Here is a 23,943-nt window from a genome sequence, read left to right as displayed (position 1 = left end):
TACAAAAATGTTAAGCATGTTCCTTGCTTTTTTGTGCTCTCTTTTAGTTGGGAAAAAGTACAGAATTCTGTACATATTTTTAACGTTTCCTTATCTTGTGTCACTTTCAACGATGTGATTTTTTTCCCCTCCGTCCGCTTGTAGATATGATGGGGAATGTCAACCTATCCGCATTATTTTTATCTCCCATCTTGCAATCTACCCAAAAACCTAGTCTGTTCCTTGAGATTTAGCATATTTGCATGTTCTATGTGAGTTGTAGTTTTTGAAATTGTGCGTTTTGAATCCAAATTCATATAATTAACATGAGAAATAGGATATTTGATGCCCTGGAATTTTCAAAAGTTGATATACCATAATCTTTTTGTTATATATTTCTTAAATCATCCAATGTTTGGACCCGTAAATATATAACTTAAAATGGAATCATGCGCATCACATCTGTTTGAAGCAATTGAGGAAATTAAATGATATAATTTAATACATGCAGAAGTCATTAGCAAACCATAAAACTATAGTGATATAATTTCATCAGACTCTTATATCTTGCTGTTCAATTATGAATGTGATTGTTTGATTGTTTTGTGTATTTACTGTCATGTTATTGGCTTGTTGCTGAAGTAGAAAGCCCCATTGTTCACATGGTCATCATCCATAGTGCGTAAGAGCTTCGTGCATGTCTAGAATGCAAATTAATATATTGGTTGATCCCTTTGTATTGCAATGGAGTTGTCCATCAATGAGTTCTTCAGAAGCAAATCTGATTTTCCAAAGCTGTAAAATACTTTCGTTGTCAGGTGTGTTGGGTTCTTCATTCATTTGTGAATGAATCTGCTGGTAGTAATCACTATCCCTGTAATACTTCCTTTAAAAAAATAACAATATAGTTTGAGGATTGATGTTTTAAAATTAGAAGTCTACAAAAATGTAATAACTGCTGCCAATCTTGTTATCTTTTATCAAACCTAAGATTTGTTATCAACTGTTTGTTGTAGATGTCTTGGAAGAAGTTCATGGGTTACAAATTGAAATATCTCTGTATTTGGATGACACTCTGTTAGGTTTGCAAGACAAGTCAATTTCCTTTACTAACAATGGGCATTCTGGGATTTATCAGTTGTAGCTATAACAAGGTGTCAGATTCTTGACCCACTTACAGACCTCCCAACCCTTCCGAACTTGGCGGAAAGTTTCCACTTTCTTATTTCATTTCCACCATTCCGATTTCACCTCACATTTTTCCGCAAAACACATACCGCCCCACCGCTCACCTCGCCCGGCCTCGCCTCGCCGCTGGCCCGGAAGACTGGCCTCGCCGCTGGCCCGGGCGACTGGCCTCGCCGCTGGCCCGGGCGACTGGCCTCTCCGCTGGCCCGGGCGACTGGCCTCGCCGCTGGCCCGGACGACTGGCCTCGCCGCTGGCCCGGGCGACTGGCCTCGCCGCTGGCCCGGGCGACTGGCCTCGCCGCTGGCCCGGGCGACTGGCCTCGCCGCGGGCCCGGTCGACTGGCCTCGCCGCCGGCCCGGACGACTGGCCTCGCCGCCGGCCCGGACGACTGGCCTCGCCGCCGGCCCGGACGACTGGCCTCGCCGCCGGCCCGGACGACTGGCCTCGCCGCCGGCCCGGACGACTGGCCTCGCCGCCGGCCCGGACGACTGGCCTCGCCGCCGGCCCCGACGACTGGCCTCGCCGCTGGCCCGGACGACTGGCCTCGCCGCTGGCCCGGACGACTGGCCTCGCCGCTGGCCCGGACGACTGGCCTCGCCGCTGGCCCGGACGACTGGCCTCGCCGCTGGCCCGGACGACTGGCCTCGCCGCTGGCCCCGACGACTGGCCTCGCCGCTGGCCCAGACGACTGGCCTCGCCGCTGGCCCAGACGACTGGCCTCGCCGCTGGCCCCGACGACCGGCCTCACCGCTGGCCTGTACTGACCCGCCTCGCCGCTGGCCCGTACTGACCCGCCTCGCCGCTGGCCCGGACGACCCGCCTCGCCGCTGGCCCGGTCACAAAGGGAACCCACTTCCATGTTCATCTTGCGTCACAACGGGAACCCAACTGGTTCACAGGTCGTTCCCGTTAAAATGAATGGGAGAAATCAGCTGCCAGTGGAAAGGAAAACAGAGTGCTTTATTTGAATTAAGTTAATTTAAATGTTTTGTAATAATTTATAATTACATGACTTCTAAAAATGCTTTGTCAAGGGGATAGGTTTTAAAGATATTCCCTGGGATCTTGCTGTGAGCTTTTGGAGTGGGGGAGAGGAGGGTGCTAGAGGAATGCAGGAGAGGTTTGGACTCCACGGGTCGTCTAGTAGTTAATAAATATGAGTCTGATTTCAGTGTCCTTGTTATCCAGATGTTCCAGAGATGAACGTAGAGCCAGGGCAATTGCATGTATTGTGGACCTATTGTGGCATTAAGTAAATTGAGTGAATCAATTTATGACCAGCCTCTCAACAATTCATTATGGTGTCTACCAGAGCCACCAGATGTAGTCATCAAGGCATGATACTTTGCTTCGACACTAGGCTGATAGTGGTCTTAAAGCAGGTTGAAATCCCAGGTTGGAGTTGGGGGAGATTAAAAATGTTTAGTTTATTATTGTCACATGTACTGAGGCACAGTGAAAAGCTTTTTGTTTGCACGCTATCCAGTCAAAGAAAAGCTGATACATGAATACAATCAGACGGTTAATAGTGCACAGACAAAGGTACAACATTTAGTGCAAGATAACATTGAGCACAACATTTGTGCAAGATATAACATTACGAATGATTGTCATTCGCTGGTCTGCATGGGTTCTGAGAACATGACCAGTGGCTCCATCTCAACTAGTCGCTTGTTGCGGGCTCTGGCCAATTTGATGTCTGTGACAGTGACTGTGGGTGAAGGTGCAGCAAAGGTCCACGTTTCGGGTAACATTATTTACACTGACATGTTCGGTGTGATCATTGAGCTTGTTGGGGAGAGATGTGTTGTTGCCAAAATTCTGCCTGACTTTGCTTTGTGCCCCATTAGAGCATGCAAGTATTGCCCCACTTGATAGGTGTCTGTGTGGTAGTCTGGACTGCTTCCTTATTGTCGGATTTTCAATTGGCATTCCTGTTGCCTTTAGAAGGTCATAAATAAATTTGTTGCACGTCAGGATCACATTTTATTTATCATTGTTTAGAAATAGTGGTCTCTCTCCCCAAATCGAATTCTTCATTAGTAGGAAAGAAAACTGCAGATGCTGGTTTAAATCAAAGGTGGGCACAAAATGCTGGAGTAACTCAGCAGGTCCGGCAGCATCTCTGGAGAGAAGGAATGGGTGACATTTCGGGTCGAGATCCTTCTTCAGACTTGTCTATCTCCAAGTCTTCATTAATGTTATAGTCATTGTTGCTTTACACTTCTGGCAGCTCATTTTTGATTTCCAATTTACCTGGTCCAAATCTCTCATCAAACAAGTTATTTTGTTTAAAAAGATAATGTTGAAAAGTATTATATTTGTGGCAAATATTTACCTTAAGCAGTATTTGTAAAGCATGGCCTCAAACTGTTGCTATTTTTGTAATGTAGATACCTGCTTTAAGTGATCTTCAATTTGATTTGTATTGGATGCTTGTGGTAAATAGATCCACTGTGAAATCAGAAAAAAAAAGTTAATCATGAACTTGAACGGGCGATGGATCTGCAGACAGCTTAAATTCTGGTTTTTTTTTGTGTAGTATCAAAGATGACTGGTTGTGGTGGAGAAGTGTATTCCTTAACAGTAATTAATGCTAGAAGTTGTAAAGTGTCAGACTCTCCATGGAAAGTGAATTATTTCATTTCCATGGAAAAATTGTCATTTCTGTTCGTATGCATGGTGTGGATCAAAGAGAAATAAATGTCATCTAGAGCTACACTTGTACCTTGATGAGCTTGCAGAATGTGATCCAAGGAATGAGAGTACTGATGGAATCAGAACTAAAAGGGGTTATTACATAGAAACATAGAAAATAGGTTCAGGAGGAGGCCATTTGGCCCTTCCAGCCAGCACCACCATTTATTGTGATCATGCCTGATCATCTACAATCAGTAACCTGTGCCTGCCTTCTCCCCATATCCCTTGATTCCACTAGTTCCTAGAGCTCTATCTAACTCTCTTTTAAAATCATCCAATGAATTTGCCTCCACTGCCTTCTGTGGCAGAGAATGCCACAAATTCACAACTCTCTGGGTGAAAATGTTTCTTCTCACCTCAGTTTTAAATGGCCTCCCCTTTATTCTTGGACTGTGTACCCTGGTTCTGGACTCCCCCAACATTGGGAACATTTTTCCTGCATCTAGCTTGTCTAGTCCTTTTATGATTTTATACATCTCTATAAGATCCCCTCTCATCCTTCTAAACTCCAGTGAATACAAGCCTAGTCTTTCCAATCTTTCCTCATATGACAGTCCCTCCATCCCAGGGATTATCCTCGTGAACCTACACTGTACTGCCTCAATAGCAAGGACGTCCTTCCTCAAATTAGGAAACCAAAACTACACAATACTCCAGATATGGTCTCACCAGGGCCGTATACAACTGCAGAAGGACATCTTTGCTCCTGTCCTCAAATCCTCTCGTTATGAAGGCCAACACGCCTTATTATTGCAGTCTTTATAAAAATGTGTTAATGAGAGCACTGTGCTGAGAATAGTAAGCTTGGGACATGCCAAACCTCCACTCCTGTGTGACATGGTGCCTTCATTTTTGTGTAAATCCAGCGATGAGTTGCCCAAGGTTTGGAAGGGTGAGGCTGCCTGTTAGGGCTGTGTAACTGATGCTTTTGCTTAGTACTGAGTCGTCGAATTGTGCAGCATTGGAACAGGCCCTTCAGACTGACCTTGTCCCATCTACACTCACCCATTTGCCTGCAAGCTTCTATGCCTTGAATATTTAAGTGTCAGTCTAAATATTTCTTAAACATAGTGATTGTCTCCACCAGATTTTCAGGCAGGAATTCCATAGATCAACCAGATAATAAACAAAGCTTTCTCCATAAATTTCCATTAATACTTCCTCTCTCCTACAAACTTAATCTTTCTTCTTGATACCACGGGGAAAATTATTCTTTCCATTTATCACTCAAGTCATTTATTGTCATATGCACAAATATGGTGATGTACAGTGAAAATCTTGCTTGCAACAGATGGCACACAAGAACATAAATCTTCCAAGGCAGCAAAAAAAAATTGCAAAAAAGACATTAGTCCATAATTTTCATGTCAATGGTGGTGCAAGAGATGGGCCTAGTGTTCCGTTGCTGGGGTAGGATTAGGGTTTTGCATATCTGTTCGAGAACTGAATAATTATAGGAAAGTAGCTCTTCCTGAACCTGGTAGCGCGGTAGTTCAGGCTTCCATACCCTCCTACCTGATAGTAGCAGCGTGTCATGAGAGGTACAGAGCCGGTTGGTGGGTATCCTTGATTGTAGATGCCTTCTTGAAGCAGCGTCTCATGTAGAAGGGATGGAGTGAGTTGTGCCTGTGATGGACTGGGCTGAGTCCACTACCCTCTGCAGTCTCTTGGAGTTCCTGAATATTAGAATTGTTATACCAGGGTTTGATGCAACCCGTCAAGATCCTTTACAGTGCGTCTGTAGAAGTTTGTTGGAATATTTGATGACATGCTGAATCTCTTTAAACTTCTAAAAAAGTAGAGATATTTGTGTGCCTTCATGATTACATCTATGTGTTGGGTTCAGAGCAGGTTATCTGAGATATTATCGCCCAGGAATCTGAAGTTGCTTCCTCTCTCTACTGCCGACCCAGAAATGTTATAAACCTCTATAAAAGCACCCCTGAGCTGCTACTGTGATGGGAAATCAACCCCAGTCTGTCCAATTTCTCCCCATAATTAAAGTCCTCCAGTTTGGGCTACGGCATTGTTAACCTGTGTCAAAAGGAACTGCAGAAGCTGGTTTATACCGAAGATAGACACAAAATCCTGGAATAACTCAGCGGGTCAGGCAGCATCTCTGAAGAAGGGACCTGGTACATCTGCCAGATGATGAGTGAGACCATAGATATGGGTGACTTGTCAATGCATGTCCCCACCTGTGGCTCATGCTTGCCATGCCAACCAGGGTTCAGCTCAGACCCCAACATCTCTGGTAAGCAGCGACATTGATGATCCTTTCTCTGGCAAATAACTTCTGAGTAATTCAATGCTGAGGGTGTACCAATGTGGAGCAGCCATTTGCACCAAGTTCCTGGCACAGTAATAAGTGGCAACAAGGAGGACAGGGATTATTCGTGCAACTTTCCTCACACTGTAGCACAGAGCACTACAGATGTCTTTTTTAAACTACAGTAAAACTTCAATGATCTTGCATACTTAATTAAGACTGGTGGTACCAGATAGACAGATCTGCTGAATGAGAGATTACTCCAATTATACAACAATTTTTAAATTAATTTATTTTTATATGTTACATGGTACTATAATGTTTCCAGTGAACCCACTTACATTAAAGTAGCACGTGAAATAATGCCTTAATGAGTTTAATGGTAGGGTGGGTGGTTGATACTCAAAGGGAGGGAACTGGGACCTCATGAGTTCAAGGGAACGCTGAGATTAGCACCCTGGTGAACTTCTGGTACCATAACTTTCTCAATCAAATAGAACGCAAATACTTCAAACAATCTCATGTCGAGCAATATGTTCACAAACTGTCTTGAAACCTGCATGACCTTGGATTTTAGCAGTTAGTGTGACAGTTGCACAGCGTTTAACTTAACTGGTTTAATTCAGAAATGACTGTTTTTCTGAGATTTTTCTTAAATGTTGTTGTGTTTGATCTATTAAACTGGCTTGACAAGCTCCAGATGCATTAATTGCAAATAATTCACCAGCCATTGTCATGCTGCATTGAGTCGTTGTGCTTGTAACTTTATAGAAGTTTGGAACAAACAATTCAGTTTACTTGCAGCCCTTAAGAGAGTTTTAAGATGCTAAGAACGTACAGTTTTCAGTGTAGAACCGTACAGCAGGGTTCATGGAAAGTTAAAAAAATGTGCACATGTTCAAATTTGGTATGAATATGTTAAGTTTCAGAAAAGTACACACAGGCTTTATATTTTAAGAGGAGAAATCAGCAAAGAATTCTTGACAACTGTTTTCCTTAATGACTCTTGATTGTCAGACAATATCTTATGAACTTGATCTATTTTTTAAAGTTGTTCCAGATGGTTTTGTTGATTGTTCTATTATTATGAAGCTATGACTTGACAGGGAAATAGCATCATGTAACTTATCTTTTTTTTGTGGCCTTCATCAGGACCCGTTACAATTCTCCATTGACAGTCTACGACCCGAAATGCTCAACGTTTCCTTCTGCAAAAGCTGCCTGATCTGAGTTACTTTAGTATTTTTTCTCAACTCCAACGTCTGCAAACATTGTGTCTTGAGTTTTTACATTATTTCTCTGTGTGCCTTTTCACTTTCTTAGTTGATTGCCTTTCTTTGGGAAGGTGGAGTTGTATTTCGAATGACTTCTGTGCCTCAAGCAATAATCATAATGTGGCTTAAACTGGATTTTTGTATTGGGACAGGATTGATCGTTTGCTGAAGTTATTGGGTTGAAGCCCAAGAAATCATAATATGGTTCAAGAAATTTAATTTTACTTAACCTACTATACTTATTTTAAGTGTTACTATTGCAAAGCAGAATTTTAAGAAAGCACTTATTAATTTTGTCTTACAGTCCTTACAGCTGCTGTCACACAAGCTTCCTTGCAATCGATGCTTCATAAGCTCCTCACGACTGGACCATCAGCTTTAAGCATTACAACTCTCCTTTCCCAAGCTGCACAGTTGTCTTCTCAGGGTAAGATTCAAAAAAGGTCTATTGCCATTATTTAGTAGTTCAGAATGCATTGCCAAGCTGACTCTGCCACTGCACACTGCCAAGATGGAATGAAAATATTTTGAATCCATCACTTATGTTGTTTTGTATTGGTTATTTTGGAAACTGATTTTTGCATTTTAATTTATGTTCCCATTAGCTGAATGATTTCCTAATTAGAAAAGTGGTCCTTTTCCTACATGTATCAGTAATTTGACCATTTCACATCAGCTATACAATAGCTAAATGAATCTCCAGGTTCTGCATTTAACTTTTGCTTTCCTCGTCAAGTACGAGGCTAAACTGTTTTACCATACTCTGTTGAGACATCAAGACTTGAGATCTTTAGATTTAGATTTAGAGATACAGCACAGAAACAGGCCCTTCGGCCCACCGGGTCCGCGCCGCCCAGCGATCCCCGCACACTAACACTATGCTACACCTACTAGGGACAATTTTTACATTTGCCCAGCCAATTAACCTGCATACCTGTACGTCTTTGGAGTGTGGGAGGAAACCGAAGATCTCGGAGAAAACCCACGCAGGTGACGGGGAGAACGTACAAACTCCGTACAGACGGCGCCCGAAGTCAGGATCGAACCTGAGTCTCTGGCGCTGCATTCGCTGTAAGGCAGCAACTCTACCGCTGCGCCCATCTTTATGATCTTCCTTTGGACAAATTTGTATATGTTGGTGTATTTTCTTTGCAGATATTTCTATTGACAGTCATTCCCTAACCCTACCTAAAAGGTAACTGGAATGTAAAGTCGACGAAAAATAGAGGCACCAAATGTGTGACAAGTAGTCTACCACAGTGATTGGTTCTGGCTCCACTGTTTGTCATGTATTTATTAATGATCTTGATGACAAAGTTGTTTACATAGTTAGTAAGTTTGAGGAAGACACCAAAATTGGTGGTGTAGTGGACAATACAAAAGGTCTGGTAACGTTATGTTGGAATCTAGATGAATGGGGGAAATGAGCCAAGGAATGGCAGACGGAAGTGCTAGATGTTGCAATTTGGAAAGTTAAACTGGGCCTGGGCTCGCACTATAAATGGTAGAGTCCTCAAGACTTTTGTGGAACTGAGAGTTTGAGGACATAATTCCTGGGAGTCTTTGACATGGGCAAACAGAGTGACAAAGAAGGCGTTTGGTACATTTGACTTCACTGATCAAGGGAATAGTTGTGGTAACCACACGTCATTGCTGAGACCATACTTTGATATTGGTACTGTTTTATTATTGTCACATCTCCCCAATACCATGAAAATTTTTGCATGCTCTACAATCAACCCGTACTATCCATGAGTACACTGCAACAAGTAGCGCAAAGAGAAAAATATCGGAGTGCACAATGGGGTGGTAAGGCCATAAAGCAATACAGCTTCAGAGAAAATGTTCAAGGCCCATCATGAGGGAGGTTGGAAGATGAAGACTACACCTCAGCATATCTTCTTCTTCTTCAGCCCTTTGCTCCTCTAGGGAGCATAGGCCATTGACAAATGTTCACCACCTCACTCGTTTGTTGGCGGTTCTTTCGAGACCTCCCCAGTTGAGCCCACTCCCAGACATTTCTGCTTGGACACCTCTTCTCCAGCTGTTCCTGGGGCAACCTCTTTTCCTTTTTCCTTGGGGGTTCCATTTCAAGCCTTGCCGGGTGATGTTTGTGGCAGGTTTTCTGAGGGTGTCCAATCCAACTCCATTTTCTCCTTCGAATTTGTAAGTCAATGGGATCCTGGCTTGTTCTTTTCCACAGGTCCACATTGCTTACTTTGAATCTCCTCCAGATGTTTAATATTCTCCTCAGGCAGGTGTTAATGAATGTTTGCAGCCTGTTTGTTGTGTGATGAAGACTACACCTCAGCATATAACATCCCAGAAAAGACCATTCATTCTCTATCTCCTCTGGCAGCTCCTTCCATATCCCCACCCCCTCTGAGTGAAAACGTTGCACTTCGGGTTCGTGTTGTGTCTTGCCCCTCTCACCTTAATTATGTGACCTCTTGTTTTTGAGACCCCCTACCCTGGATAAAAGACCTGTGCATTCACTCTATCTATACCCCTCAAGATTTTATACACCCCTCTAAGATCACTTCTCAACCTCCTACACTCCGAGAAATAAAGTCCAAGCCTGCCCAATCTTCTGCACTCTACGTCCTGTCCAACCATTCCCTATAGCACAACCCCTCAAGTCCTGGCAACATCCTTGTAAATCTGGGCCCTTTCTAGCCTAACAGCGTCTTTTCAACGGCAGGATGAACATAACTGAACGCATTGATTCACAAAATGCTGGAGTAACTCAGCAGGTCAGGCAGCATCTCAGGAGAGAAGGAATGGGTGACGTTTCGGATCGAGACCCTTCTTCAGACTTATAATAACTGAACGCATTACTCTTAATGTCTTGTACAACCGTAATATGATGTCCCAACCACTATCCTCAAAACCTCATTGATGAAGGCCAATGTACCAAAAGCCTTCTTGATCACCTTATCCTTCTGTGATGTCACCTTCAGGGAACTATGCACCTGTACTTCCAGATCGCTCTGCTCTACAACACCCATCAGGGCTTTAGCTGTGAAAGTCCTGTCCTGGTTTGACTTCCCAAAAGACGGAACAATTTCATGATGTATATTAATGATTTGGACGAGCGGATTAAAGACTTTGTGGCAAAGTTTGCGGATGATACGAAAATAGGTGGGAGGGCAGGTACTGTAGAGAAAGCAGGGACTCTGCAGAAGGATTTGGACAGGTTGGGAGAGTGGGTAGAGAAGTGGCAGATGGAATATAGTGTAGCAATGTGTGTAGTCATGCATTTTGGTAGTCAGAATAAAGGCACAGGCTATTTTCTAAATGGGGAGAGAATCTAGAAATTGGAGATGCAAAGGGACTTGGGGGTGCTGGTGCAGAATTCCAAAAAAGTTAATCTGCAAGTCGAATCGGTAGTAAAGAAAGCAAACTCAATGCTCGCATTTATTTCAAGAGGGCTTGTACACAAAAACAGGGATGTAATGTTGAGGCTTTATAAGGTGCTTGTAAGGCCACATTTGGAATATTGTGAGAAATTCTATATCTGAGGAAGGATGTGCTGTCTTTGGAGAGGGCCAGAGAAGGTTTACAAGAATGATCCCAGGAATGGGTAGGTTAACTGACAATGAGCATTTGTCGGCACTGGGCCTGTACTCGCTGGAGTTTAGAAGAATGAGGGGGGGACCTCATTGAAACATACAGAATAGTGAAAGGCTAAGATAGAGTGGATGTGGAGAGGATGTTTCCCCTAGTGGGTGAGTCTAGGACTAGAGGTCATGGCCTTAGAATTAAAGGACGTTCTTTTAGGAAGGAGATGAGAAATGTCTTAGTCAGAGGGTGGTGAATCTGTGGAATTCTTTGCCACAGAAGGCTGTGGAGGCCAAGTCAGTGGCTATTTTTAAGGCAGTGATAGATAGATTCTTGAAACTGAATGCTCTGATGAAGGCCAATGTGCCAAAAGCCTTTTTGACCACTGTCTACCTGAGATGTCACTTTCAGTACTCCGAGATCCCTCAGCTCTACAACATTCCCCAGAGTCCTACCATTCACTGTGTAGGTTCTGTCCATGTTAGTGCTCCAAAAATTGGATTAAATTCCATCAACCATTCCTCATCCCATTCCACCTGCCCAAACGATCAAGATCCTGCTGCAATTTTTGGCAACCATCTTCACTATCTACAATACCACCCACTCTTGTGTCGCCTGCAAACATGCTAACATGTACGTTCTCATCCAAATAATTTATTTTGATGACTAACAGCAATGGGCCCAACACCAAACCCCCAGGTACATCATTAGTCACAGACCTCCAGTCCGAAAAGCGACCTTCCACCATCACCCTCTGCTTCCTTCCATGTAGCCAATTTTCTATCCACTTAACCAATACTTAGATTTACCAGTCCGATAGACCCCCTTAATTCTCACTAGTTCACATTTTTATTTTTCTAAATTGGTTGCAAGGTGAGAATTCTCAAGAATATGGCATGGTTGAAGCCAGTGTTCAGTTTGCATATGCCAGTTTAAGTTTAGAGCTCCCTCTGGTGGTAGTGTAATGAAACAAAATGTCATGAGCGTACATATCATATAATAGGTTTTATATAGAACATAGAATAATATTTTAGCCCACCATATCTGCACTGACCATGCTGGAAATTTGATCAAATCCTATTTGCCTGCATATGGTACGTGTACCCTTCCTATCCCTGAGCAACGTCCATGTGTGTTTTTGGCTGCTTTGATCATGCCAAACCATCACACGTTTTGGTAACACGATGGAACTGTGATGAGCTAGATATGATTTCTTATAAATGCAACAGTCCTCAATTCTTGTCCTACCCCATCACTTCAGACAATATTTGTGGAGGGAACAGATAGGTGACATTTCGGGTCAGGACCCTTGTTAAGATGAATCAGTCTAATGTAGTATCCCAAAATGTTGCCTATCTATTCCCTCCACAGACGCTGCCTGACATACTGTTAGTCTAACATTTTGTGTTCCACACAAGATTACAGCATCTGCGGTTTTTTGCAACTCTACTCCATCACTTGACCCTTTTCATCGTTTGAATTACACATTATAAATATTAGAATAGGTTCATATGAATTCATAAGACAAACTACAGTTCTGACATCTGTGTTGCACAGTATGACTATCTACAGGAAAACGTCAAAGTAAATGGGCTTTTTTGGAAACAAATAGTTGGCTTGTTTGAAGGTTAATGGTCCAGGGCATGCTGAGCAATTATTAATTTTACGGATACTCTAAAATTTTACACTAAAGAATTGAAAGAAAGATGCAGCATGGAAATGGGCTCTTCGGCCCACCACGTCAATGTCGCGCATCTATCACCCTTTCTCACTAATTCTTTGTTATCCCTCTTTAACTTTGGAATGAATTATTATAAATCATGTTAATTGCTAAAATGTTCAGCCTTTTGTTCTTGTGGTTCTATTCCTGTAACCATGGGAACAGATAAGCCACTTGCTCTCGGGCTGCCCTCGGCAGAAACCAGAGTCCATACAAACAGCACCTCATATTTCGCCAGGGCAGCTTGCAGCCCAGTGGTATGAACATCGACTTCTCCAACTTTAGATAGTTCCTCTGTCCCTCTCTTCCCCTCCCCCTTCCCAGATCTCCCTCTATCTTCCTGTCTCCACCAACATCCTTCCTTTGTCCCGCCCCCTGACATCAGTCTGAAGAAGGGTATCGACCCGAAACGTCACCCATTCCTTCTCTCCTGAGATGCTGCCTCACCTGCTGAGTTACTCCAGCATTTTGTGAATAAATTCCCTTTTACATTTGTTCTCCTTTTAGTGGGAAAAGAAAGGTTGTATTATTCCAAAGAAAAGAAATTGCTATGAAATTTGTTTTCCTTGTTTTTCTTTAATTTTCTTTTTATTTGAAATTAAGTTTTATTATGAATTCTGAGATATCTTGCCGTTGAATCTCAAACTACTATCCTTCAGTCTCAGCACTTACAAACACTTTCAATTTATAGCGTCTGCTCATCTTCCATGTCAGCACTTTCTGAAAAACAAACTAAATAGACAGCCATTCAAAATTACACTGATTACTTTAAATGTGTGAGCGAAGGTATGCTGACAGGTATCATTACCAATTTTATGTATTGCAGTTAAATATATTGAGATTTTTATTTTAAAGATTTTTTGAACTATAGGGCTTAATTTTTCTGCTGAGGGAACTGCACTCACAGAAACTTTGTAGTTTGAACAGCTTTGATTAAGTGTATTACAAAAGAGTTAATATCCTATTATTTCTTTAATAGAACCTTTGGATAAAAAGTAGATTTAGGCAGATAAATTATTTTAAATGGATTTTTTTTCTAAATGCAGCCCCTCAGTCTAATCAGTCTCCAATGTCATTGGCATCAGATGCATCATCCCCAAGGTCGTATGTGTCCCCTCGGATTAGTACACCGCAGACTAATCCAGCTCCTCTTAAACCGCTGATGAGTACGCCTCCAGTAACGTCTCAGCCAAAGGTATGTAATGCCACTTTTTGTCTGATTTTAATTGCTGAATATTTGGCTTTCTTTTAATTGTAGTTTTATAATATGTTGCTGAAGTCAAATATAAGCTGTCATGTTTTTGTAGCCCTGTCAACTTTTAAATTGTAGTTAACTTGAATTGCAAATCGAGGCCATAGTGGGAAGCTAGGGTGGAAATAGTAGGGATGGCAGAGATATTTGCCAGAGGAGAGTTACCAGAAGACTGGATGGTGACTTTTGGAAATTCAAGGACTGATAGACAATAGATGGACAATAGGTGCAGGAGTAGGTCATTCGGCCCTTCGAGCCAGCATCGCCATTCAATGTGATCATGGCTGATCATTCACAATCAGTACCCCATTCCTGCCTTCTCCCTATACCCTCTGACTCCGCTATCATTAAGAGCTCTATCTAGCTCTCTCTTGAAAGCATCCAGAGAATTTGCCTCCACGGCCTTCTAAGACAGTGAATTCCACAGATTTACAACTCTGAGTGAAAAAGTTTTTCCTCATCTCCGTTCTAAATGGCCTACCCCTTATTCTTAAACTGTGGCCCCTGGTTCTGGACTCCCCCAACATTAGGAACATATTTCCTGCATAAAGGGATAGTCATCATGGCTTTGTCCGTGGGGAAATCAGGCGCCTCAAATTTCTTTGAGCCTTTTGAAGAGATGACTAAGAGGATTGATGAGTGCAAGGTGATAGATATCTTGTTTGGATTTTAGCAGGGCTCTTAAGTTCCAACATGGTAGTCTGCTTGTAATGGAGAGGCTGTGGCTTTTTTCCCTGGAGCGTAGAAGGCTAAAGGGTGAACTCAACGATGTATATAATTATGAGGGGCACAGATAAGGTGGAATGTTATAGACTCCTTCCTAGAATAGGGGAGTCTAAAACTTGCGGGCATAAATTTAAGGTGGGGGATGGGGGAAGATTTTAAAAATGAGATGACCTTTACCAAACAGGTAGTGATGGGTATATGGAACGAGCAAGGCAGCTCCTAAGCTCTGGTGGCTGGTACATTAACATTTAAACAACATTTGAACAGGTTTGTGGGCAGAAAGGTTTCAAGGGATATAACAGGCAGATGGGACTAGCTCAGATAAACATCTTGGTTGGCATGGATGTTTGACTAAATAGCCTATTTCCACAACTCTAAGTATAAATGTATAATTTTTTTAATTTTCTGTATGAGCAGCACAATTTCATTGAAGTTGAAGGGGTTAAGAATTTATTTTGAATTTGATCTGTGTTCCTGGTGATTAATTTTAGTTTAGAGATACAGCGAGGAAACAGGCCCTTTTGGCCCACCGGGTCCGCACTGACCAGCGATCCCCGCACATTAACACTATCCTACACCCACTAGGGACAATTTTTACGTTTACCAAGCCAATTAACCTACATCCCTGTACGTCTTTGGAGTGTGGGAGGAGACCGAAGATCTCGGAGAAAACCCATGCAGGCCATGGGGAGAATGTACAAACTCCGTACGGACAGCACCCGTAGTCGGGATCGAAGCTGGGTCTCTGGCGCTGCATTCGCTGTAAGGCAGCAAGTCTACTGCTGTGCCATATTGTTTATGAAACTTACGCATTCAATTTCACATTTTATAAAATTTACTATTGGAAATGTTATTGCTGTTGCAAAAGTACATCTGGGCTATTTTATAATAGATAAAACTGTGTGTATTTTGCCATTCGTGTGAAAATGAGGCTGACAAGATGTAAAATTCCAGTATTAATGAAAGGTCTGTTTTTTTATTCAACCTTTGTGCCTTAATATTGATATCAGAGACTGGTGGTTAAGAAACTGCGATGGGCATCTAGTTGGACTAATCTCTTTCAGAAATCTGCTCTGATAATTGCTTTATCACTTCCCCTTAATGCACTTTTTCAAACGCACTTGTGTTTAGAAACATAGAAAATAGATGCAGTGGGAGGCCATTCGGCCCTATGAACCAGTACCGCCATTCATTGTGACATGGCTGATCATCCACAATCTTATTGAAACATATAAGATTATTAAGGGATTGGACACATTAGACGCAGGAAACATGTTCCCAATGTTGGGGAAGTCCAGAACCAGGGGCCACAATTTAAGGATAAGGGGTAGGCCATTTAGAACGGAGATGAGGAAAAACTTTTTCAGTCAGAGAGTTGTAGATCTGTGGAATTCTCTGCCTCAAAAGGCAGTGGAGGCCAATTCTCTGGATGCTTTCAAGATAGAGCTCTTAAAGATAGCAGAGGCAGGGGATATGGGGAGAAGGCAGGAACGGGGTACTGATTGTGCATGATCAGCCATGATCACATTGATTGGCGGTGCTGGCTCAAAGGGCCGAATGGCCTAATCCTGCACCTATTGTCTATTGTTTAATCAGTAACCTGTGCCCAACTTCCCCCCATATCCCTTGATTCCACTTGCCCCCAGAGCTCTATCCAACACTCTATCACTCAATAATTAGTCCTCCACTTAATTCAGTCATTTCACTCAATATTATTTCCCCTTTTTAAGATATGGTCCATGCATGTTAAGTCCTTAGGGCTGAAATTCCCAATTTAAAACTTCTTTCTTCATCATATACAGATTTTAAAAAGTAGAATCTTTGTCATAAATATGTCATCAGAGATGTATATTTTCTAGTCCTCAGCAATGAATATTAAAATGATGGGCTTTTTTTCATTGATGGAATGACAATTGGACAATGCATGCAATTTGACTATTGCAATTTTTTATTTATTTATTTTATTGTTTTTTCTATCTCTCTTTAGTCTCAATAATTAATATGCATTTTGGAGGATAATGTATCCTCAAATGAGACATATCCAAATTAAAATGTAAAAAAAATGCTCAAAATACAATTGAAGAGATGTACTAGAGAAAAAATGTGGGAATTATAGAAAAACCATGTAACTGAACTGCGTTGGTCACCTGGGAACATTTGATATCAACAAATATCAAAGCCTCTAAGTTTGTGGACGCCAGGAAGAGAACATGTCAAATTGTTTCTTCTTATCAGACAGTTCTTGGGATCCAGGGATGACTTGCTACTACAACAAAACATAAAGTGCAGGAGGAACTTAGCCAGTTAGTGAGCATCTGTGGAGGGAATGAACCGACAATGTTTTGGCTTGGTACCCTTCTTCAGACTCTGAAGGATTGGTGGATGGGTAGTTTGTGAATTGGTGTCATCCTTCTGGCAATTTTGCGGTATTTTCGGGATTTCTTGTGCATTCAATGCATGTTTAGAGATACAGCACGGAAGCAGGCATTCGGCCCACCGAGTCCGCACTGACCAATGATCCCCACACACGAATACAATCCTACGCACACTAGGGAAATTTACAATTTGACCAATCCAATTAACCTACAAACCTGTACATCTTTGTAGTGTGGAAGGAAACCGGAGCACCCGAAAACACACGCAGGTCATAGGGAGAACGTACAAACTCCATACAAACAGCACCTGTGGTTAGGATCGACCCCAAGTCTCTGGCACTGTAAGGCAGCAACTCCACAGCTGTGCCACTTTGCCGTTCTCAATACCATCTCAAATGTTTCTTGGATACTTAGAGGGTCATGAGCCAGGAACTCTCAAACGTCAGCAGGAATGTTGTTTTTTTCAAGGAAACTTTGAGCACATCTTTCTATCTTTATCACAATCCTTTTGGGAATCTCTTCCTGTATCAGCTCAGAACAAAACGTCAGTTATGCAAACAACTTTCCTGATTGGTGGATTTGACCAGTCTAAGTAGAACTTAAACACTGGAGATATTAAGAGAGCTTTACTTAACTTTCCAGTGGATTTGGTGGGCTTTTTTGCAGAAGGATTGTATCCATAACACATTCCATAAAATGCATTGTGCATTTTTATCTATTCATTCATGCACCAGGTTCTGCCAATCGTATGCACTGTTGTTATCTGTAAAGAGCATTACAATCATTTGAGGGTATATTAGATTATTTTGCGTTGTATTTATACCAAGGTGAAAGTTTGTGTTTGCCTTTGTTCAGTCTAGTGCTTCAGTTGTGAAACAAGGACCAGCACAACAGCAAGTATCTCAGCAAACTCCAACTGCTGACAAACATGGGCATGAGCCTGAATCCCCTCGCCATGTTCAACGGTCAAGGTAAGGATATCTGATCTGGATGGCTGAGGGTAAAATTTATTGAGACTTGGATGTTTACTTAAGTTTTTGCAACATGTGCAGGACCTGAGTAAATATAATCTTTGTTCTCCAAATGTCATGAGAGTAGAGCAGCCAGAATGATTTTTTTCACCCTTCTGTTCATATCTGCTTGCTTTTAGTAAATACTGGACCAAGTATTTAGTAAATACTGGCCCATTCCTTGTAGAGGGGGGGGCAGGGAAGGGGAGAGGGTGTGACTGAGGCCACTCTCTCCTCCCCCACCCCCACTTTAACTGTCCCCACCTCCCCTTTCCCCACGACCCCCCTTTTCCCCACTCTCTCCTCCCCCACCGCCACTCTCACTCTCTCCCCCTCCCCCACTATCTCTTCCCCTCACCCCCCCCATTCTCTCCTCCCCCAGCCCCACTCTTACTGTCCCCCACCCCCCTCTTCCCCACCACCCCCTTTTCCCCCACTCCCAACCACTCCCCACCCCCGCTGTCCCCCTGCCCAGTCCCACTCTCCCTCCCACACCCATTCACTCCTCCTCGCACCCTTCCCGTCCTCCCCACTCTTACTCTCCCGGAGCGGCGGACTACTGGAGACGAGCAGCGCGGCGGCTGTGGCCTATCCGAGCTGGGATTACTCGCGGCGGTTGTGGGGGAGACCGGAGAGAGAAGCGAGGGGAGAGGAGAGGGGAGCCCCTGATTGCGGGCGGGCAGCTCCACTAACGGCGTCCATCTTGTTTGTGCGAGTGAAGAGTGAAGCATTTTATCTGTAATTCTACCCATTAAAACCCTTTTATGATTTTTAAAGTTCATTATTTTGAACACATCTATCATAATTCGCTTTGATCTTTGCCTTTCGAGGACACTCCTATCTTTTGTTTTTCCATACTGAAGTCCCACATCTCCAGTGCTGTACTTGTAAATTATTTCTATCTTCATTGCCAATTCATTGGAATATCTCCTGGGGTAGGGGTGACATGTACAAGAGGGACGGGTTGCACCTTAACAGCAGGGTTACCAACATTCTGGCAGGCAGGTTTGCTAGTGCTACACGTGTGGCTTTAAACTAAGTAGTAGGAGGGAGGGGTTGACAAATTGGGAATATGAAGATGGAGTTAAAGCGGAAGCGAATACCGGAGAAAATGCAAAGGACTCTCAAATAAATGGGAAGGGAAGTTCTAGAAGGGATAAGAGAGTAAGGTCAGGGCCAATTGTGACTGGTGTGAGAGTGAAGGTGAATACCGAAATTAAAGTGTTGTATTTAAATGAGCCAAGTATAAAAAGTAAAGTGGATGAGCTTGAGCCTCAGTTAGACATTGGCAAGTATGATGTTGTGGGAATCGCTGAGACATGGCTACAAGAGGACCAGGGCTGGGAACTGAATATTCAGGGGTACACAACATATAGAAAAGACAGACAGGTGGACAGTGGGGGTGGGGTCGCTCTGTTGGTGAGGAATGATATTCACTCCCTTGTAAGGGGTGACATAGAATCAGGAGATGTAGAATCAGTATGGATAGAAATGAGGAATTGTAAGGGTAAAAAGATCCTAATGGGAGTTATCTACAGGCCCTCAAACAGTCGCCTCGACATAGGGTGCAAGTTGAATCAGGAGCTAAAATTGGCATGCTGCAAATGTAATGCTACAGTGGTTATGGGAGATTTCAACATGCAGGTAGACTGGGAAAATCAGGTTGGTAATGGACCCCAGGAAAGAGAGTTTGTGGAGTGCCTCCGAGTTCTTAGAACAGTTTGTACTGGAGCCTACCAGGGAGATGGCAATTCTGGATTTAGTGTTGTGTAATGAACCTGATCTGATAAGGGGACTCGAGGTAAAAGAGCCATTAGGAGGCAGTGATCACAATATGGTAAGTTTTACTCTACCAATTGAGAGGGAGAAGGGAAAATCGGAAGTGTCAGTATTACAGTATAGCAAAGGGGATTACAGAGGCATGAGGCAGGAGCTGGCCAAAATTGACTGGAAGGAGGCCCTAGCAGGGAAGACGCTGGAACAGCAATGGCAGGTATTCCTGGGAATAATGCAGAAGTTGCAGGATCAATTTATCCCAAAGAGGAGGAAAGATTCTAAGGGGAGTAAGAGGCACCCGTGGCTGACAAGGGAAGTTAAGGACAGCATAAAAATAAAAGAGAAGAAGTACAACAAAGCAAAGAAGAGTGGGAAGCCAGAGGATTGGGACTCTTTTAAAGAGCAACAGAAGATAACTAAAAAGGCAATACGGGGAGAAAAGATGAGGTACGAGGGTAAACTAGCCAATAATATATAGTAAAAGTGTTTTTAGGTATGTAAAGAGGAAAAAATAGCCAAGGCAAATGTGGGTCCATTGAAGACAGAAGCAGGAGAAATTTATTATGGGGAACAAGGAAATGGCAGACGAGTTGAACCGGTACTTTGGATCTGTCTTCACTAAGGAAGGTACAAGCAATCTCCCAGATGTTCTCGTGGCAAGAGATCCTAGGGTGACGGAGGAACTGAAGGAAGTCCACATTAGGCAGGAAATGGTGTTTGGTAGACTGATGGGACTGAAGGCTGATAAATCCCCATGGCCTGATGATCTGCATCCCAGGGTACTTAAGGAGGTGGCTCTAGAAATTGTGGATGCATTGGTGACCATTTTCCAATGTTCTATAGGTTCAGGATCAGTTCCTGTGGATTGGAGGGTAGCTAATGTTGTCCCACTTTTTAAGAAAGGAGGGAGAGAGAAAACGGGAAATTATAGACCAGTTAGTCTTACATCAGTGGTGGGGAAGATGCTGGAGTTAATTATAAAAGACGAAATTGCGCAGCATTTGGGTAGTAGTAACAGGATCGTTCCGAGTCAGCATTGATTTACGAAGGGGAAATCATGCTTGACTAATCTTCTGGAATTCTTTGAGGATGTAACTAGGAAAATTGAAGGGAGAGCCGGTGGATGTGGTGTACCTCGACTTTCAGAAAGCCTTCGACAAGGTTCCACATAGGAGTTTAGTGGGCAAAATTAGAGCACATGGTATTGGAGGTTGGGTACTGACATGGATAGAAAATTGGTTGACAGACAGAAAGCAAAGAGTTGGGATAAATGGGTCCCTTTCAGGAATGGCAGGCAGTAACTAGTGGGGTACCGCAATGCTCGATGCTGGGACCGCAGCTATTTACAATATACATTAATGACTTGGATGAAGGGATTAAAAGTACCATTAGCAAATTTGCAGATGATACAAAGCTGGGTGGTAGTGTGAACTGCGAGGAAGATGCTATGAGGTTGCAGGGTGAATTGGACAGGTTGTGTGAGTGGGTGGATGCATGGCAGGTGCAGTTTAATGTGGATAAGTGTGAGGTTATCGACTTTGGTGGTAAGAATAGGAAGGCAGAGTATTATCTGAATGGTGTCAAGTTAGCAAAAGGGGACGTACAACGAGATGTGGGTGTTCTAGTGCATCAGTCACTGAAAGGAAGCATGCAGGTACAGCAGGCAGTGAAGAAAGCCAATGGAATGTTGGCCTTCATAACAAGAGGAGTTGAGTATAGGAGCAAAGAGGTCCTTCTGCAGTTGTACAGGGCCCTAGTGAGACCGCACCTGGAGTACAGTGTGCAGTTTTGGTCTCCAAATTTGAGGAAGTATATTCTTGCTATTGAGGGCATGCAGCTTAGGTTTACAAGGTTAATTCCCGGAATGGTGGGACTGTCATATGTTGAAAGACTGGAGCGACTAGGCTTGTATACACTGGCATTTAGAAGGATGAGAGGGGATCTTATCGAAACATAAGATTATTGAGGGGTTGGACACGTTAGAGGCAGGAAACATGTTCCCAACGTTGGTGGAGTCCAGAACCAGGGGCCACAGTTTAAAAATAAGGGGTAGGCCATTTAGAACGGAGATGAGGAAAAACTTTTTCAGTCAGAGAGTTGTGAATCTGTGGAATTCTCTGCCTCAGAAGGTTGTGGAGGCCAATTCTCTGAATGCATTCAAGGGAGAGCTAGATAGAGCTCTTAATGACAGCGGAATCGGGGTATAGGGAGAAGGCAGGAAGGGGGTACTGATTGAGAATGATCAGCCATGATCACATTGAATGGCGGTGCTGGCTCGAGGGGCCTGCACCTATTGTCTATTGTCTAAGACATTCTTAAAGTATGGTGTCAGACTTAAGTAAATTGACCACAATATTCCAGTTGGAATCTCTAAACTAAGGAATCAGTGTCCTTTTTTTCTTCTCACCTTTAAAGATTTACAAGTTCCCAAATCCATCGGCATGTGCCATCTGTAGTTTTTTCTCCTTATTAATTATTTCTCTGTTCTTCCAAAATTTGTAATTTTGTGTTAAATTTCATCTGTCCTTTTCACATTTGTTTCTGACATCCATAAAATCATCTTTGTTTACAATGTTTTAGTTATGTGGCATCTTCAAATTATGTTCTATAATCTCAAATCCTTTTCCTTAGTTCGTTTTAAAGAGCACAGGCACTCAAATTTAGCTGGAGCGAAGTGGGGAAAGAATTCACTCCACGCTTCCATTCAATCTGACTGGTCATACCAAGGAAGGGTGCTGACCTCTCCATCTTCTCCAGAGATGCTGCCTAACCTGCTGAGATACTCCAGCACTTTGTATCTTTTTTAGTCGTAGAAACATAGAAAATAGGTGCAGGAGTAGGCCATTCGGCCCTTCGAGCCTGCACCGCCATTCAATATGATCATGGCTGATCATCCAGCTCAGTAACCTGTACCTGCCTTCTCTCCATACCCCCTGATCCCTTTAGCCACAAGGGCCACATCTAACTCCCTCTTAAATATAGCCAATGAACTGGCCTCAACTACCTTCTGTGGCAGAGAATTCCACAGACTCACCACTCTCAGTGTGAAGAAATGTGTTCTCATCTCGGTCCTAAAAGACCCCCCTTGTCCTTAAGCTGTGACCCCTGGTTCTGGACTTCCCCAACATCGGGAACAATCTTCCCGCATCTAGCCTCTCCAACCCCTTAAGGATTTTATATGTTTCAATAAGATCCCCCCTCAGTCTTCTAAATTCCAGCGAGTATAAGCCTAGTCTATCCAGTCTTTCTTCATATGAAAGTCCTGCCATCCCAGTGATCAATCTGGTGAACCTTCTCTGTACTCCCTCTAAGGCTAGAATGTCTTTCCTCAGATTAGGAGACCAAAACTGTACACAATACTCCAGGTGCGGTCTCACCAAGGCCCTGTACAACCAAAGACTACAATAGGAAATAAAGGGAAAATAATTGATAATATCTGGAATAAAAGAGGCAAAAATCAACCTGCTATTCACCTGACCACTGTTGTACTTGTCATTAACTTGCTAGCCGATGCTTGGTTAGTCTGCTGGCAGGTTTAACTGGTCTTATTCTTTGGATGACACCAAAGATGTCTGGGAAACAAGACACAAATGTGACTTGGAAGAATCAGTCACTGGAATTGTAGATGACAATAAGATTCAATCATTGAAATTATTCAACAATATGAACACACAAGGAACTAGAAGCAGGAGAGCAGTAATTCATCCTTCAACCTTTTCCTGCTTTTCAGTATTATCTTGGCTGATCTGCACGAGGTCTTCACAGTCAATGTGTAAAGAATTACAGAGATCCACCATTGTTTGCTTAAAGAAAACCCTGAAGCACTATTTTTTTAAAAGACTAGTCCCTTGTAATTATATCCCCCTCATGCAAGATTTTCCCAAGAGTGGAAACATCTCAGCAGTTATCCTGTTATGTCCCCTTAGGATATTGTATGTTACAATAAGATCACCTCTTATTCCTCTATATTCAAAGGAAATAGGTACAACTTCTTTGGTTGTTGCTTTAGCACAGAAGGAAATCACAGCCCTAACTCTTGGGTACCCACTATTTTATCATTCTCCAGTCTGAAGAAAAGGTACTCGCATCTACTTTTAAGACAATTCCTTTCC

The 23,943-nt window shown here is 42.9% G+C and overlaps 1 protein-coding gene across 2 annotated transcripts in view; it reads left to right on the top strand.

Moving 5' to 3' along the window:
* waca (WW domain containing adaptor with coiled-coil a) overlaps positions 1-23,943 on the top strand; it is a 95,754-nt gene that overhangs the window by 59,209 nt on the left and 12,602 nt on the right. For both annotated transcript variants that reach the window (XM_078415905.1, XM_078415899.1), the window contains 3 exons: positions 7,716-7,838; positions 13,739-13,887; positions 17,901-18,016. In XM_078415905.1, the coding sequence (XP_078272031.1) occupies positions 7,716-7,838; positions 13,739-13,887; positions 17,901-18,016 (388 nt within the window). The remainder of the gene's footprint in view (positions 1-7,715; positions 7,839-13,738; positions 13,888-17,900; positions 18,017-23,943) is intronic.

Source organism: Rhinoraja longicauda, chromosome 2, assembly GCF_053455715.1.
Source record: "Rhinoraja longicauda isolate Sanriku21f chromosome 2, sRhiLon1.1, whole genome shotgun sequence".
In the NCBI taxonomy this organism is placed as follows: domain Eukaryota; kingdom Metazoa; phylum Chordata; class Chondrichthyes; order Rajiformes; family Arhynchobatidae; genus Rhinoraja; species Rhinoraja longicauda.
Note: the sequence above shows the minus strand (reverse complement) of the source record. Positions and strands in the feature narration are given on the sequence as shown.